This window comes from Heteronotia binoei, chromosome 11 (genome assembly GCF_032191835.1).
Source record: "Heteronotia binoei isolate CCM8104 ecotype False Entrance Well chromosome 11, APGP_CSIRO_Hbin_v1, whole genome shotgun sequence".
Classification (NCBI taxonomy): domain Eukaryota; kingdom Metazoa; phylum Chordata; class Lepidosauria; order Squamata; family Gekkonidae; genus Heteronotia; species Heteronotia binoei.
Window position 1 is genome coordinate 65,140,900 of NC_083233.1, and position 17,186 is coordinate 65,158,085.

Here is a 17,186-nt window from a genome sequence, read left to right on the forward strand (position 1 = left end):
TTGAGGGATCAAATCTGATACATACCCTGCACGTAGTGCCTCCAGCATGTTCACGATTTGTAAAATTAGATCAAAACAGTCCATTAAGTTCATAATCCCGCACTAGAAGTCACCTGCAGTGCAGTTCTGAAGTCAGTGGGTTTAAAAAGGTGTTCCTCTGCTTAGGATTGTGTTGGAAGTTTAGGATAACAACAGGCGACTTATACAATGGTTTTCTCAGACTTTTTAACTTCACTGCTTTCATCAGGTTACGTACGATGGATCAGCCATTCCTTCTTGCAAGGTATTACCCATGGGTTTCCCTCAGTTTAGTAGCTGTGAACCTTGCAGTTTCAGGGGTACAAAATTGCTTCATAATATTGCTCAGATACAGCATGCTTCTCAGAAGATAGGTTTTTGAGCTTCTTCATACATAAGCTTTTTAGAATTAGCATTTGATTCTGAGTTTCCAAAGCGTAGCTGATTCGTCAAGATGAGTTCCATTCGTTTTTACCCACCTCCTTCAGATACCTGAAGAGGTGAGCAGTGGCTCATGAAAGCTTACAACCTGCCACAAATTTTGTTAGACTTTAAGGTGCTACTGGACTCTTGCTCTTTTCTGTTGCTTTAATAGACTTAACACAGTAGACTGCCCATCCTTATGCATCCCGCCCTGAGCCCGTCAGGGGAGGGTGGGAATATAAGTGTAATAAAATAAAATAAATAAGCTGAACTTATGTATTGTATACTGGGTCCTTAATTTGCATGCCTTGATTCATATTTTGGAATTCCAGGGTGTTACTGTATTTAAAAAAAGGACTTTGTGTGTAAAGTTGCACAATTATTGGCAAATAAAATAAGCGGCAGAGATCTGGAGGCAGAAAAAATGAAGACAGAGTGGTGGAGCAAATCCGGCTGTCTGGTGTCTAGATTGGAATGTGCTCTTGTCACATACTATGGGGCTTGATGCCAAAAGGAACTTATGTGAAACAGTAAAACCACAGCATTGTTGACTCTGCAGCGCCGATGGGATGGGGGAGGGGGGCGGTCAGCACTGGGTAGGATGCTGACAGCTGTGGATCAGATGCCGTTGGAGCGCCCTCTGGTGCCCATCCAATATGGGGAACGATTGGAGAAATAAATCAGTGGAAGGTGGGCGGGAACCAAATGTATGGTTTGGGTAATTACAAGTCTGCTGAATGCCTGTGCTTTGCTAACAAGATATATTATCTAATATATTTTGTAGTTGGTATTACACTGATAAGAATACTTTTCCATGTGGTTTCTCTTTCTCCCCCCCCCCTTCCCCTTTTAAAACAGTTGTTTAAGCAGTGGCTTTAGCTCAAGTATTTAATCTGACTTCTTTGTTTTTTAAATGAAGGAAACTAAGTAATTGGCCAGTCTCTGAACTGCAAAAAATGTCTTGCTGTGTTGACGGTTGCATGAAATTAGAACTTATCCAAAGATCTGAGTTGCCATTTTGCAAGGAGAACTCTCTCTCTATTTTTATCTTTTAGCACCATCAAGGGAGATGTAATTTACTATTACGGAAGCAAAGGAGACCCTGAGCCTGTCTTCCTAAATCCCGGTGGGTTATATCGGAAAACTGTGGGTATTCCGGTTTGTTTTAAAAATGACGGCGTGTGTGTTGGGATGTGTGCGTGCATTGTATGCTTTGCCTTGAAAACAGAACATAGAGACTCGATAACAGGAATTCTATGCAATGGTCTGTTAATTAGCAAATGCTCTGGCCTTGTGCTTAGTGTGCTCAGCTAAAATTTGGAAGGGGCAAGGCCAGCGCTCAGCAGCAGAACATGCGCTCTCCATGCTTGGAGGACCATCACCTCCAGTTTAAGGGTTTGTGCTAGGCAGGACTTTTTTTGCAGAAAAAGACCTGCATGAACCCATTTGTATATTAGGCCACACCCCCTGATAGCACCATTGTTTCGCGTGGGGCTTTTTGTGGAAGAAGCCCGGACGGAACTCATTTGCATGTTAGGCCACACCTCCTGATGGCACCATTGTGTCACGCGGGGCTTTTTGTAGAGAAAAGCCCAGCAAGAACTCATTTGCATATTAGGCCACACCCCCTGACACCAAGCCAGCCAGAGCTGCGTTCCTGTGCATTCCTGCTCAAAAAAAGCCCTGGTGCTAGGGAAGGATCTTTGCCTGAGATCAGACAGAACTCTAGCGAGTCAAAATGGGACAAGTACAGATGGCCTGATGGTCTACTCATGCTTGGTTCACACATGAAGAGGAAGGAGGTGGCCAGATGGACTTACCTTTGTCTGCATATCAGATATTGAATATTCATTTAATTTTTTTTAAACCCTACATGGAGAGAAATAGAACAGCAGCAACTTCCCCCCTTCTTGGTTTGCTGTTTGTACAGTTTTAAAACCTAGATTCCTAAATGTGAGCTTCCACAAAGTTTGCAGTGGTGTAATCCATCCCACCCTCTTGGGTCTCTGCCACCTTGTTCCCCTGTGAGGGAAAATCAAGGCCACAGTACCAAGCAATTGAATGGGTTTTACTCTTGTCCTCATGACCATAGAGGAGCTGTTGGGCCATGCTGATTGTGATGGATGGGGCCTGCGTCAGCTGGCAGACCCCAGCTCTACCCACCCCTTCCTGGTATTCTGTCCTCAGTCAGTTTTCCTGGGGAGGGATGAATAGGGTTTTACTGTATTGAGTGTATTTCTGATTTGGAATTGAAAGCCATCTTCAGCCACAAGGGAAAGACAGGATCTAAATATTTTTAATGACTGAAGTGTGAGCAAAGAGAGGAACTTCTGTGTTAAACTAGGAAAACTGGGTTCCATGTTGATGTTAAAGGTGGCTTCCAGTTTTGGAAAGGCTGGAAACTACCATACTTAGAAAACACTAGCTGCACTCTCCTTTATTCTGTCAGACAGAGCCAGAATAAATTCTGATTAAGTGAGTCAAGAAGGTCTAAATGTGAATGACAGAAAAGAGAGAGAGAGACTACCAGTTCAGCAGTAGTTCTCAAGAACTGCCCTGACCTGGATAGCCCAGGCAAGCCTGATCTGGCATGTACTTGGATGGGAGACCTCCAAGGAATACCAGGAGGCAGAGGCAGGATACCAAGCCACCTCTCTGAAAACATCCTCCATGCCACAGTAGGGGTTGCCAGAAGTTACCATGGCTTCTAGGCATGCACCCATGCGCACACATAGATAAAAAAAATTCAAAAAAATTGTTCCCAAGAACATCCCATTTGTTAGTATATGCAGGTAAGCAGTGCAATCTTAGGGAGATTTACTCAAGCCTAAGTCCCTTGAAATCAGTGGACGTTTGTTGCACATACATGAAGTCCCCTTCTTCCCAAACAAAGGACTTCCCGAATGACAGAGGCGCAGAAGAGTTGATGCGCAGATCTCTTTTATTGTTTTTTCACATTAATGTGGGGAAGAGAAAACAAACCATACACCCCGTTCTCCTCCGTTCTCCTCCGAAATTCTTCCCCATAGTCACAACATCTTATACCTTTCTGTAAACAAAGGCCAACTTACAGATTGGCTACACCGGTCTTCGCCTTTGACATTCTGATTACATTCATTGGTCAAATAAATCCCATATCCCAACGTAGAAGCGAGAGATGAATAGATATCACCCAGAGGCCGCTAATCTGAATCCCCGTGCCCCATTTCCCTATACTTCATATCTGCAGTTTCGCCCCCTTCCCTATTCGACTCCAGTGTAGGCCTCCTGGCCCAATTCCAGGATGAGTAAGTGCAGAGCTCCTGCTGTAGCAGGGAGATTTGACCTTCTTCTAGAGATAGGCTCCCGGTGACTCCCGGAGGTAGAAAGATAGCTTATTTTCCACCAAAAGATGTTTACAGAACAAAATGAAGATAACGAGTCTCTGCTAAAGAGGAGACTTATATCTCATATCTAACAGTAGCCCATTGTTCTTAGTTAGGACGTTGGAACCAAAATCATGGGAAAGGCCCTGTAATACTTTTAAGGTGAGCTCAGCGAATATAACACTGCAAACATGATACTTTGAACACATATATAATACTTTGTTAAGGCAGGTTAGTGCAAATGATCAAGATTAGTGCAATTCTATTTGGCACTCTGTCCATGCTCTAATGCAAATCTGAATCTACGTCCAACACGTTGGCAGGAGTAATTCTGCATGAGATTGTGCTGGTAGACGTTTTGTAGGAAGTCCCATTGCAGTGTGAGCCATGCACATGTGAGTCTTGGGCAAGGCTTTTTTGCAGCAGGAATTCCTTTGCATATGAGGCCACACACACCTGATGAAGCCAATCCTCCAAGAACTTACAGGGCTCTTAGTAAGGATTGGCTTACTAAGGAGGATTGGCTGCATTGGGGGAGTGTGGCCTAATATGCAAAGGAATTCCTGCTACAAAAAAGCCCTGTACTCTTGGGGCCTTTTTACCCAGATTCCAGACAAGTCACTTTTTGACCCACATTATTCATACAAATTCTGCTGTTGATATGGGGGCAGCAGATTCTGCGGTTGATATGGGGGCATTCTAATGTATATTTTTAGTTCACTTTTCATAAGAACATAAGAGAAGCCATGTTGGATCAGGCCAATGGCCCATCCAGTCCAACACTCTGTGGGCTTTTTCACACAGTCTATGTATTCCGGTATGGAAGCTGGTCAGTTACTGAACAGTAACGGGTTTCTGCTGGCATTTCAGACAGACCCGATTCAGTAACTGGCTGCTACCGGAATACTCTCACCTTTTCACACACTCCCGCGGCTGTCCCGGTAGTGAGGCGTGCCTGAGTCGTTACAAACAAAGAGCAGCTTCTTCCACTTTTCAACCCCTCCTTCCGGGTTGAAATCGCTATGGGGTGCTGTGTGAAATGTCCAGTATCTAACCTGGGAGCAGTTTTCGCGCCCTTTTTCGCCTGCCGGCGCGCGCGATCTCCGGCTTTTTTTTTTTTGGAACGTCGGGCTAAGATTGCTATAGCGCTATAGCGACGTATCACAACAGCATCACCATAGGGATGCCTGGGCTCCATTAAGATGCCAGATATCGCCACCGCTGAAACCTGGTAACTTATCACAATAGAGCCTAGCCATCTCTATGGTGTTGCTGTTGTGATACGTCGCTATAGCGATCTTAGCCCGACGTTCCAAAAAAAAAAAATAAGCTGGAGATCGCGAGGCGGCAGGCAAAAACGGCTGGCGCTGGTGAAAGCAAGATAAGAGCGGAAGAGTGTGAAATGGCTCGCTTCAATCACGGAACCCTACCGGGAAAAAAAAACATGTGTCTGAAAACTCCCGTCCCTGTCTCGGATTACTGCAAGCAGCACAATACCGACTCCCTTCCGGTTTCCACTGGTAAGTGTGAAAAGGGCCTGTGTCACACAGTGGCCAAACCCACCCCCCCCCAAGTGCCATCAGGAGGTTCACAAGTGGGTCTAGAAGCCCTTCCACTTTCCACCCCCCTCCCCAAGCACCAAGAATACAGAGCATCACTGCCCCAGACAGTTCCAGTAATATACTGTGGCTAATGGCCACTGATGTACCTCTGCTCCATATTTTTATCCAATCAGCTCTTGAAGCTGGCTATGCTGGTAGCCGCCACCACTTCCTGTGGCAGTGAATTCCAAATGTTGATCACCCTTTGGGTGAAGAAGTACTTCCTTTTACCTGTTTTAACCTGACTGCTCAGCAATTTAATTGAATGCTCACAAGTTCTTGTATTGTGAGAAAGGGAGAAAAGTACTTCTTTCTCTACTTTCTCCATCCCATGCATAATCTTGTAAACGTCTATCGTGTCACCTCGCAGTCGACGTTTCTCCAAGCTAAAGAGCCCTAAGCGTTTTAACTTTTCTTCATAGGGAAAGTGTTCCAAATTTTTATTCATTCTAGTTGCCCTTTTCTGGACTTTTCCCAATGCTATAATATCCTTTTTGAGGTGATGTGACCAAAATTGTACACGGTATTCCAAATGAGACCGCACCATTGATTTATACAGGGGCATTATGATACTGGCTGATTTGTTTTCAATTCCCTTCCTAATAATTCCCAGCATGGCGTTGGCCTTTTTTATTGCAAACGCACACTGTCTTGACATTTTCAGTGAGTTATCTACCACGACCCCAAGATCTCTCTCTTGATCAGTCTCTGCCAGTTCACAACCCATCAACTTGTATTTGTAGCTAGGATTCTTGGTCCTAGTGTGCATTACTTTGCACTTGGCCACACTGAACTTCATCTGCCACGTTGACGCCCACTCACCCAGCCTCAACAGATCCCTTTGGAGTTCTTCACAATCCTCTCTGGTTCTCACCACCCTGAACAATTTAGTGTCATCTGCAAACTTGGCCACTTCACTGCTTACTCTCAACTCCAAATCATTAATGAACAAGTTAAAGAGCATGGGACCCAGTACTGAACCCTGTGGCACCCCACTGTTTACCGTTCTGCACTGCAAAGACTGCCCATTTATACTCACTCTCTGCTTCCTATTAATTAGCCAGTTTTTGATCCACAAGAGGACCTGTCCTTTTACTCCATGACTCTCGAGCTTACTAAAGAGCCTTTGATGAGGAACTTTATCAAAAGCTTTCTGGAAGTCAAGATAAACAACATCTATTGGGTCCCCTTTGTCCATATGTTTGTTCACCCCCTCAAAGAACTGCAACAGGTTAGTGAGGCAAGATCTTCCCTTACAGAACCAATGCTGAGTCTTCCTCAGTAATTTGTGTTCATCAATGTGCCTACTCATTCCGTCCTTGATAATGGTTTCTACCAACTTTCCCGGTATTGAAGTCAGACTGACTGGCCTGTAGTTTCCCAGATCTCCTCTGGACCCCTTTTTAAAGATGGGGGTGACATTTGCTACCTTCCAGTCCTCAGGAACGGAGGCAGATTTCAATGAAAGATTACATATTTTTGTCAGGAGATCCAGAAGTTCACCTTTGAGTTCTTTCAGAACTCTTGGATGTATGCCATCCGGACCTGGTAACTTATTAGTTTTTAATTCGTCTATCAGTTGTAGGACCTCCTCTCTTGTCACCTCAATCTGACTCAGGTCTTTCAACACCCCTTCCAAAATTAGCGGTTCTGGAGTGGGCAAACACTTCTCATCTTCCACAGTGAAGACGGAGGCAAAAAATGCATTCAGCTTCTCAGCCATTTCCCTATCCCCCTTCAGTAATCCTTTTACCCCTTGGGCATCCAAGGGCCTCACTGCCTCCCTGACTGGTTTCCTGCTTATAATATATTTGAAGAAACTTTTATTGTTGGTCTTTATGTTTTTTGCAATATGCTCCTCATAGTCCCTTTTTGCCTACCTGATCACAGTATTGCATTTGATTTGCCACAGCCTGTGTTCCCTTTTATTAATCTCAGTTGGACTAGCTTTCCACCACTTAAAGGAATCCTTCTTACCTTTTACAGCTTCCATTACTTTGTTTGTTAACCATGCAGGCCTTTTCTTATACCTGTTTGTGCCTTTCCTAACTTGTGGTATATATTTTATCTGAGCTTCTAGGATTGTAGTTTTAAATAGCCTCCAAGCTTCCCCAAGGGTTTGACTATATTTACCTTTCCTTTCGGTTTCCTCTTCACATGTCTCCTCATCTCAGAGAATTTACCCTTTTTAAAGTTAAACGTGGTTGTGCTGGTCTTTTGGGGCAACTCCCTATTTATACAAATGGTGAAATCAATAACGTTATGGTCACTGCTCCCAAGCGGTGCAATCACTTTTACATCTCTCACCAAGTCTTGGGCATTACTTAGGACCTAATCCAGGATCGCCCCACCCCTGGTAGGTTCTGTGACCATCTGCTCCATAGCACAGTCATTGAGAGCATCTAGAAACTCAATCTCTTTCTCTCGACCAGAACACATATTAACCCAATCAATCTGCGGGTAGTTAAAATCACCTATTATGCCACAGTTTTTATGTTTAGCCACTATCTTTAATCCTTCCATCATATTATAATGGTCCTCTACCTTTTGATTTGGTGGGCGATAACAAACTCCCATAGTTAAATTTCCTTTTGGGCCCTCTATTTCAACCCAAAGCATTTCTAGAAGGGAATCTAATTCTCTGACCTCAGTCTTACTGGACTGTATACCCTCTCTGACATACAGAGCCACCCTACTTCCAACCCTTCCCTCCCTATCCTTCCGATATAACTTATATCCAGGAATCACCATGTCCCACTGATTCTTTTCATTCCACCAAGTTTCTGAAATTCCTGCAGTGTCTATGTTTTCCCCCAACACTAAACATTCCAACTCACCAATTTTACTTTGAACACTTCTAGCATTTGTATACAAACATCTATAATTTCCCAGGCAAGTTAGACCCGCCACCTTCCTCCTGCTGCCTCGAGACTTTGGCAGACAGTCCATACTGTTTGTCACCATCTCAGTGGACAACTCTGATCCATTACCCGGTAGAAGTAATAGCTAACGCTTCATCTCTTTGAGATGAGTCCTCCCGAAATAGAGACATTTCATCTCCTATCGGCTTTCCCCCAAGATTTAGTTTAAAAACTGCTCTGCAACCTTTTTAATTTTAAGCGCTAGCAGCCTGGTTCCATCTGGGAACAAGTGGAGACCGTCTCTTTTGTACAGCTCCCGCTTGTTCCAGAAAGCATCCCAATGCCTAACAAATTTAAACCCTTCCTCCCTACACCATCGTCTCATCCACACATTGAGACTTCTATTTTGTGCCTGTCTCTCCAGCCCTGCACGTGGAACAGGTAGCATTTCTGAGAAAGCTACCTTGGAGGTCCTGGCCTTAAGTCTCCTGCCTAGCAGCCTAAATTTTTCCTCCAGGACCTCACAACTGCATTTCCTCACATCGTTGGTGCCTACATGCACCACGACCACTGGCTCCTTCCCAGCACTGTCTATCAGCTTATCTACAACACATGTAATGTCCGCTACCTTCGCACCAAGTAGGCAAGTCACCATACGGTCAGTCGCGGTTTTCAGGGAGTATTTTTTCGAGGGGGGGGGAACCAATTAAAGCACAGAGGCACCATAACCAGCAGAAAAGGGAACCCCCTTCCTTTGTGGCAAAGTATGCCTTAGAATGGTCTAATGCTGCAGTATTAATGTTTTTAATTGACTTAGCAGCATATGGCTGTGGCTTGCTTTGGAGGACATTTCCAGGAATGATGCATCTCCAGCAGGCCGGTCATGTGACTGGAGAATGATCAAGCCAAACTGTGCCTTGTAAGGCTTATAACTATTAAACACTCTGTGAGAGTTTTTACTAATACATATATTGAAAAACAATGTTTTAATCACAGTATATTCACATGTTAATCAATAAGTATTTTACAGTCCATCCAATATTCTTCTTTGTTCGTAGGACTTCCTACAAGTCCAATAATTCCCAAATAGGTGTGACTTCAATTCCCAAAAAGGTGTGGCTGCAACCGGACAACTGCTTCCATCCACTTTTGGAATCAATCCGTCCTCAGGCAGCTCACCAAGGGACTGGCATATCATAAAATAAAATTTAATTTCACAGTATATTAAATTTGTCTAGAGTCTTATTCAAGGTACCCTCATACAGGGCTTTTTTGTAGGGAAAAGCCCAGCAGGAAATCATTTGCATATTAGGCCACACCCACTGATGTCACCATTGTTCAACATGGGGCTTTTGTAAAAAAAAGTTCAACAAAAGTCATTTGCATATTAGGCCACACCTCCTGACACCAAGCCAGCCAGAACTGTGTTCCTGCTCAAAAAAAGCCCTGCCCCCATATATACTCTCTAAAGTATTTCAATTGGCACTGCTCTGTATCTCCAATGGATCTAGCATGGGTCCACACTTCTGTTGTCCTGGGCTTCTCTTGAAAGGGCCGGACAAAGAATCCACAGGAGCCAGGTATATGAAACTTAACAGATGTTTCCAACAATGTTGGGAGTGTGCTAGAATAAGACTTCTATTTTACAAGGATCCTGAATTAATGTAGAACTTTTTGCAACAACACGGTGCCGTGGTTAGAGTTTCAGACTAGGACCTAGGAGTTCCCAGTTCGAATCCCCATTCTTCCTTTGAAACTCACTGGATGGTGGGCCAGTCACACACTTTTGGAGAAGTGACAGCTTGTGAAAAGTCTAATTAATGTAAAATATTGCTGGAAAAGTTGTTTAGTCCACCTGTACCCCAGGGGGAGCTGCGGTGCATTCCCTAGTGTTCAGGGTTGATTGAATGTTTCCTCTTGTAGTTAAGCTTACCTGTTGTTCTTTCTTTCTCTGCTGTTTGTTATAGTTTAGTGCTTGTACTTCGAAGGCCTCATTGTTGTATTAGTGGCCTGCAGTCAGTAATTGTCCTTTTGCAAAATCCAGGTGCAACCAACTGCATAATCCAAACAAAGCAAACTCCCAAGCGTGGATTGGATTATTTCTCAAACTCACCCAACCTACTTCACAGAGTGGTTGTTAGGAGGATAAAATGGAGATTAGGAGAATGATATTGAAAGCTACTTTGGGTCCCCATTGGGGTTGCCAGCCTCCAGGGAAGGCCTGGAGATCTCCCACTTTTACAACTGATCTCCAGCTGGCAGAGATCAGCTCCCTTGGAGAAAAGGGCTGCTTTGTAGGGTGGACTCTATGGCATTGGACCATGCTGAGGCCCCTCCCCTTCCCCTTCCCAGGCCCCGCTCTCCCTTGGATCCACCCCCCAAAAGTCTCCAGGTATTTTCCAACACAGACCTGGCAACCCTATTCCCCGCTGGGGAGAGAAACAGGAACAAATATATATATTTCCGATATATATATATCGGAAATAAGCTAAAAATTGGAGATGTAACTTTCAAAATTAATTGTAGGCACAGCTGATTCTAGTGATTTTATGTGAATATACAAGCAATGACAAAGTGTAAATGTTCCATGACATCAAGTCAAACTGGAGTTAAAGGTGCTGGAGATCAATACTCCCTCTAAGCTGTGGAGTCTTATTTATTTATTTATTTAGTGGACTTATATCCCGCCCTTCCCACCGAAGTGTCTCAGGGTGGCTCACAGCACAATAATTCATACAATTCGATTTAAAACATTTACAAATACAATTAAAACCATAATTAATAAAACAAGACAAGATAAAACCAGCGGTCTATAGAAGCATTTTGTTCCATCCAGAGATGTTCTCATTATCAGTTAGGTGTTATAGGCCTGCCGGAAGAGGGCTGTCTTACAGGCCCTGCGGAACTGCCCTAGGTCTTGTGAGCAACAATTCCACTTTGTGCACCACTGGCATTGAAGTTATGATATACTGCATAAATTAGTTTGCTCTGTGGGGGCCATTTTTCCTGAGCTAAGACAAAAAATGTGTGAGCCGGAGGATAAAAAAACCTGTGAGCTGGCTCACAGTAGCTCAGCTTAGAGGGAACACTGCTGGAGATCTCATTCTCTGAGAGAGAGTGCAGGCGATGCCTAAAGCCAGGAAAGGATTGAGCCAACTCTGTTGTCAAGGCGGGTCTCCTGCCTCTTCTAGTCCAATCAGCTATGCAGAATAAGTAGATGTATTCAAATTTGCATATCATGAATGCAGGCTGCTGAGTCACTTTTTTTTTTAAAAAAAGTGGAAAATATCGCCAGCCCTGGCTTTTAGTGAAGCATCATTAGGAACCCAGCAGCACCGCTGGAGGAATCCAGCTCTGCTGTATTAGCTCATCCCCACTAAGGCTATCATTTGCAGGTCATTAAAGGGAACAGCAATTTCAAGTAAGAGTTCTTGGTGAATGCTGCCGTGGTCACTGCGTGCTTCAGAGGGAGAGCTTTCTGGAGCTTTAGTTCTGCAGAAGTAGCTACAACGCAGATCCTCTTGGCCGGTCCACAGCATGAATTTTCAGAGGGAAGCAACGTAGCCATCGACTAGAAAAGCTGTTGAGTGAGGAATCAAACTAGATGGCCTGTAAGGCCTAGGACAGGGGTGGCCAAACTTGCTTAATATAAGAGCCTCAGAGAATAAATGTCAGATGTTTGAGAGCCGCAAGACATGAACATCAGATGTATGAGAGCCACAAGACAAAAAAGGAAGGCAGGCAGGCAAATAGATGGGAGGGAAGGAGAGGTGGAAAGAAAGCAACTTTTACTTTAAATGCGTTGTCCAAGCTGCCAGCTGGCTTGGCTTGGAGAAGTGATTTAAAGAGACAAATGCCTTCTCCAGTTTGACCCACAGGGCAGATGAGGGCTTTGAGAAGAAGAAGAATTGCATATTTATACCCTGCCCTTCTCTCTGAATCTGAGACTCAGAGCAGCCTACAATCTCCTATATCTTCTCTCCCCACAACAGACACTCTGTGAGGTGGTTGGGGGTGAGAGGGCTCTCCCAGCAGCTGCCCTTTCAAGGACAACCTCTGCCAGAGCTATGGCTGACCCAAGGCCATACCAGCAGCTGCAAATGGAGGAGTGGGGAATCAAATCTGGTTCTCCCAGATAAGAGTCCACGCACTTAATCACTGCACCAGACTGGCTCTCACAATATGTGTGAAAGAGCCACACGTGGCTCCCGAGCCACAGTTTGGCCACCCCTGGCCTAGGATTTGATGACAGGCTTCATTAGTTTTTGTTTTTTTTTAAAAAAATCCCCGAATCGCTATAGGACAAGAGGCTCCGTCTCTTCATTCTTCTTTCATTCAAAAATCTTTCAGACTAGCCTTAAATTAAAAATGGGAAAGCTGGGCAGCTCCGTCTCTCAGTGCTTTGTTTTCTTATGCCTTAATTCTACGTTGAAAGATGTGCCATCGCTTCTTCACACCACGGCACAAAATTATAATAAAAAGAATCCTGCATCCAGAGGCTTCGACTGTGCCGACCCTGATGTCTCTGCATCAGCAGAGTTCATTCTCTGCAAAATGCGGGCTCCGCAGGGAGGGGAGTAGCTACTCTTGGAGGGTCGGGGGGAGAGAGAGAGATCATTATGTTACTCAGCTCCTGCTTGTTCTGTTGGATTACAGCCAGCAAATGTAGGGCACTGCTGAGGAGAGAGCTCTGCTGCCAGCCAGTGTTGCTGCGCACCATTACGAAGCCTGTGTGAGAAATGTGCCTTTATCCATGCGAGGGGGGGTGGGGATGAAGTGTAATTTTTATTAAGCCGTTTGTAGTGTGCTTTTAGCACCCAGAGTGCTATACAATCTTTTGTCTCCCGGAAGCGTGCAGTCGGGCTCAGTTGAATCGCTGCACTCGCTATGTTACAGAACCGGGTCTTGACCAACGTGGTGACCCTGCAGCGACGTGAATTATCTGGACTTTCCAAGAGTGAGAGCATGCTCATGCTGCTGTTTGGCACCAGCTCCTTTGAAAGCTTCTTATAACGAAGTAATGTGGCAGTTCCCCTGTTGCACCGTAGATGAGCAGACGCATCTCTGCGTAACAAAGAGAGTGTCGTATAGGCAAAGCCAGCTTGTTAGGTGCTGAATGCTGTTGGGTGCAGTGGTTAAGTGCACGGACTCTTATCTGGGAGGATGGGTTTGATTCCCTACTCCTCCGCAAGCACCTGCTGATGTGACCTTGGGTCAGCCACAAGTTCTCTCAAAGCTGTTCTGCTCAGGAGCAGTTTCTGTCAGAGCTCTCTCAGCCCCACCTACCTCACGGGGTGTCTGTTGTGGGAAGGGAAAGGCGATTGTAAGCCACTCTGAGACTCCTTTGGGTAGCGAAGGGCGGGATATAAATCCGGTCTCTTCTTCTTCTACCTAATACAGTTACTGGGTCTAAATAGGATGAGGGTGAACAGATGTGAAGAATGTAGTCCCAAGGTAAAAGCCATTGCGTATACACCTGCCTCTATGTTGTATGTGGAAGACCAAGTTTGATTTGGTGTTAGATGTGTCCACAGTAGGACAGACATAATGGTCCTGAGACCCACCATCTCTCAGTATAGTTGTTTCTAAGTCGCTTTAGCAGTCTATGGCTGGCTTTGTGTGTGTGTGTGTGTGTATTATGCCACTTACTACTACTGAGTAGCTTGATTTTTAACTTTGGTTTTCATTCTTTCCGTTTTTATTGAAACCACTTCAAAACCTTTTGAAGCAGAAAGGGTACAGAAGTAGCCGCCATCAAGTCACAGCAAGGGGCTTTCGAGACAAAAGAGAAACAGAGGTGGTTTGCTGTGGCCTCCCTCTGTCGATATTTTTCTTGGTGGTCCCCCATTCAAATACCAATCATTACTTCTGACAACTGTAGGGTTGCCAGCCTCTAGCTGGGGGCTGGAGTTCTCCTGGAATTACAGCTGACCTCCACACTATAGGAATTCACTTGTTTATTATTTGTTTAAAACATTCATTCCACTTCTCCTGGAGAAAATGGCTGCTTTGGAAGGTGGACTGCATAGGATCGTACCCTATCGAGGCCGCTCCCCTCCCTAAACCCCACTCTGAGGCACCACCCTCAAATCTCCGAGTGTTTCCAAATCTGGAGTTGGCAACCCTACAGATCTGTCACAAGTAGGCTATACCATGCTGCCTGCCCTCCTAGAAGACAGGGTAGATCCTCCTTAAATAAATCATGCTGGCCCCCATCAGCATATGCTTAAGCCCTATCCCTTGTGAGACTCCAGAAGGCACTGAATAATCCCATAGGATCCTTTCTTTAGGAAGTGCAGTTGCATTTCTGGTGAAAGAATCTCAGGTGGCAAGTGTTAGGAAAGACTCTCTTGATATCTTGGAGGGCTGTTGCTGGGAAAACAGCAGACCAGATAAGAACATAAGCAGAGCCCTGCTGGATCAGCCATTGGCCCGCTGAGTCCAGTATCCTGTCTCACACAGTGGGCAGCCAGTTACTGTGGAGTACCAACAACAAGGGGGAGAGACCAAGGCCTTCCCAGATGTTGCCTCCTACAAGTGGTACTCGGAGGTTCACTTCCTCATAATATGGAGGTTTCTGTTAGTCACTATGGCTAGTAGCTACTGATAGACCTCTCTTCCATGAATATATCACAGCCTCTTTTAAAACCATTCATGGTTTTGGCCATCATCCCCCGGGTAGTGAACAGCTTTAATGACCTGTTGACTAAAGAAGTATTTCCAGATGGTCTGGTCATGTAAAAATGTATACGTCAGTTTTCTACACTGGTGTTTTGGAGCAAAATAAGAAGAAGGGGATCCACAGCTGGCTTCTTGCTCCATTCACAAGTGCCCAGAGATGGTTCTAGACTGAGTGTCAGTCTAGTCCTGTATATCATATATGTTCACTTTGTAATTGCTTCCACGGAGTGCGGAGACTCTTACTGATCTGAAACCCAGAAGTATCATACATTTCTTCTGACTCCACTTGACAGGAGAAGACCCAGGTTTCCAAATGCAGGCTGTGGTCAGTTTCATTGGGCAGATGCTCTTGTCACCGTGCCGATAGGTGAAGAGAGCTTTACCACCCCAGCCAGAAATCTGAGGAAGCACGAAAGTGGTAAAACTTTTCTTCTCTCTCTGTGAGATAATTTATTACCCAGGACAAATCACCTCCAGAGTACTTTTTTTTCTTGATGCATGTCGTGAACAGTTGCCCCTCATTCAGTGGTTGCCTGGTTTTGCCGCAAAGTGTCATGGCAGAGTAGAACAGCTGCCTCAAAGTGCACACTTTGGGATTAGATTTGTATTCAGGGCAATGCTTGTGTGGCAGGTCTTTAAAAAAAGAACATTGTGTTCTTGAGGAGCCAGTTTGGTGTAGTGTAGACTCTTATCTGGGAGAGTCAGGTTTGATTCTCCACTTCTCCACTTGCACCTGCTGGAATGGCCTTGGTCAGCCATAGCTTTTGTAGGAGTTGTCCTTGAAAAGGCAGCTTCTGGGAGAGTTCTCTCAGCCCCACCTACCTCACAGGGTGTCTGTTGTGGCGGGGGTGGGGAGGAAAAGTAGCTTGTGATCACTCTAAGATTCAGAGTATAGGGCGGGATATAAATCCAATATCATCATCTTCTTCTTGATACTGTCCTCCTCCAAGGAGCCTTCAAATAAGATTTTGGGGAGGGGCCCATGGCTCAGTGATAGAGTATGTGCTCAACATGCAGAAGGTCCCAGGTTCAATCCCCAACATCTGCAGTTGGGGATTGAACCTGCAAAAGCTCTCTCTTTGAAACCCTGGTGAATTGCTGTCAGTGCAACTGGACAATACTGACCTTGATGGACCAATGGTCTGGTTTAGTATAAGGCAGTTTCCTGCATTCATGTGTATTGTCATCCCTCCTTTGGCTTGCGGGCTACTTTCCCTTGTTTTGGTTTTTTTCTCTTGTTGTTTTCAAAGCTTTTTTTTTTAATCTCACCTGTTTTTGAGTGTTGTTTTTCCTCCTCTTTTTGGTGTCCATTGCTGCATTGAATGGAGCTGCTTTGGAGTGGTTTTTTAATGTTGCTTGGGCTTTGACTTTTAAAATATTCTACCATTTTCAATAGAACATTGTAAGCCACCACAAGTGCTTTTATGGAGAGAGGAGGGATGCGAGCTATTAAAATAAATGATTAATACATACCTTCACCTTTTTAAAAAAGGTGACTCTGGAGGGTAGGGAGGAGTCTGAAATGTATGGTAAAAATACAAAATACAACCAGTTAGTAATCTCTAGGGTGACGCCACACTTGGAATGTTGTGTGGGGTTCTTGTCACTGCGCCTGAAGAAGGTTATTGTAGAGCAGGGGTGGCCAAACTTGCTTAAGAGCCATATAGAATAAATTGTCAGATGTTTGAGAGACACAAGACATAAACGTCAGATGTTTGAGGAAGGGAAGGAGGGAAGGAAGGAAAATAGATGGAGGAGGGAGAGAGAGGTGGAAAGAAAGCAATTTTAACTTTAAATGCATTCTCCAAGTCAGCCAACATGGCAGTGGGGGCTTCAAGAGCCACACAGTAGGTGTGAAAGAGCTGTTGTGACTCCTGAGCCGCAGTTTGGCCACCCCTGTTGTAGAACTTGGAAAGGTGCGGAAAAGAGCAAGTGAAATGATGAGGGGGCTAGAGCAGCTACCCTATTAGGATTGGTTAAAACGCTTAGGGCTGTATGGCCAAGAAAAAAGGCATGATAGAGGTTTATGAAACCATGAATGGCATGGAGCGAGTAGAAAGGGAGAAGCTTTTCTCCTGCTCCCATAATACTAAAACCTGGGTCATCCACTGAAGCTCAAAGTTGGGAGATTCAGGACAGACAGAAGGAAGCATTTCTTCAAACACCATATAGTTAATTTGAGGAAGTTGCTGCCACAGGATGTGGTCATGACCGCCAACTTGGAAGGCTTTAAAAGG

The 17,186-nt window shown here is 44.8% G+C and overlaps 1 protein-coding gene across 2 annotated transcripts in view; it reads left to right on the forward strand.

Moving 5' to 3' along the window:
- TANGO2 (transport and golgi organization 2 homolog) overlaps positions 1–17,186 on the forward strand; it is a 96,317-nt gene that overhangs the window by 63,578 nt on the left and 15,553 nt on the right. For both annotated transcript variants that reach the window (XM_060249885.1, XM_060249886.1), the window contains one exon: positions 1,497–1,567. In XM_060249885.1, the coding sequence (XP_060105868.1) occupies positions 1,497–1,567 (71 nt within the window). The remainder of the gene's footprint in view (positions 1–1,496; positions 1,568–17,186) is intronic.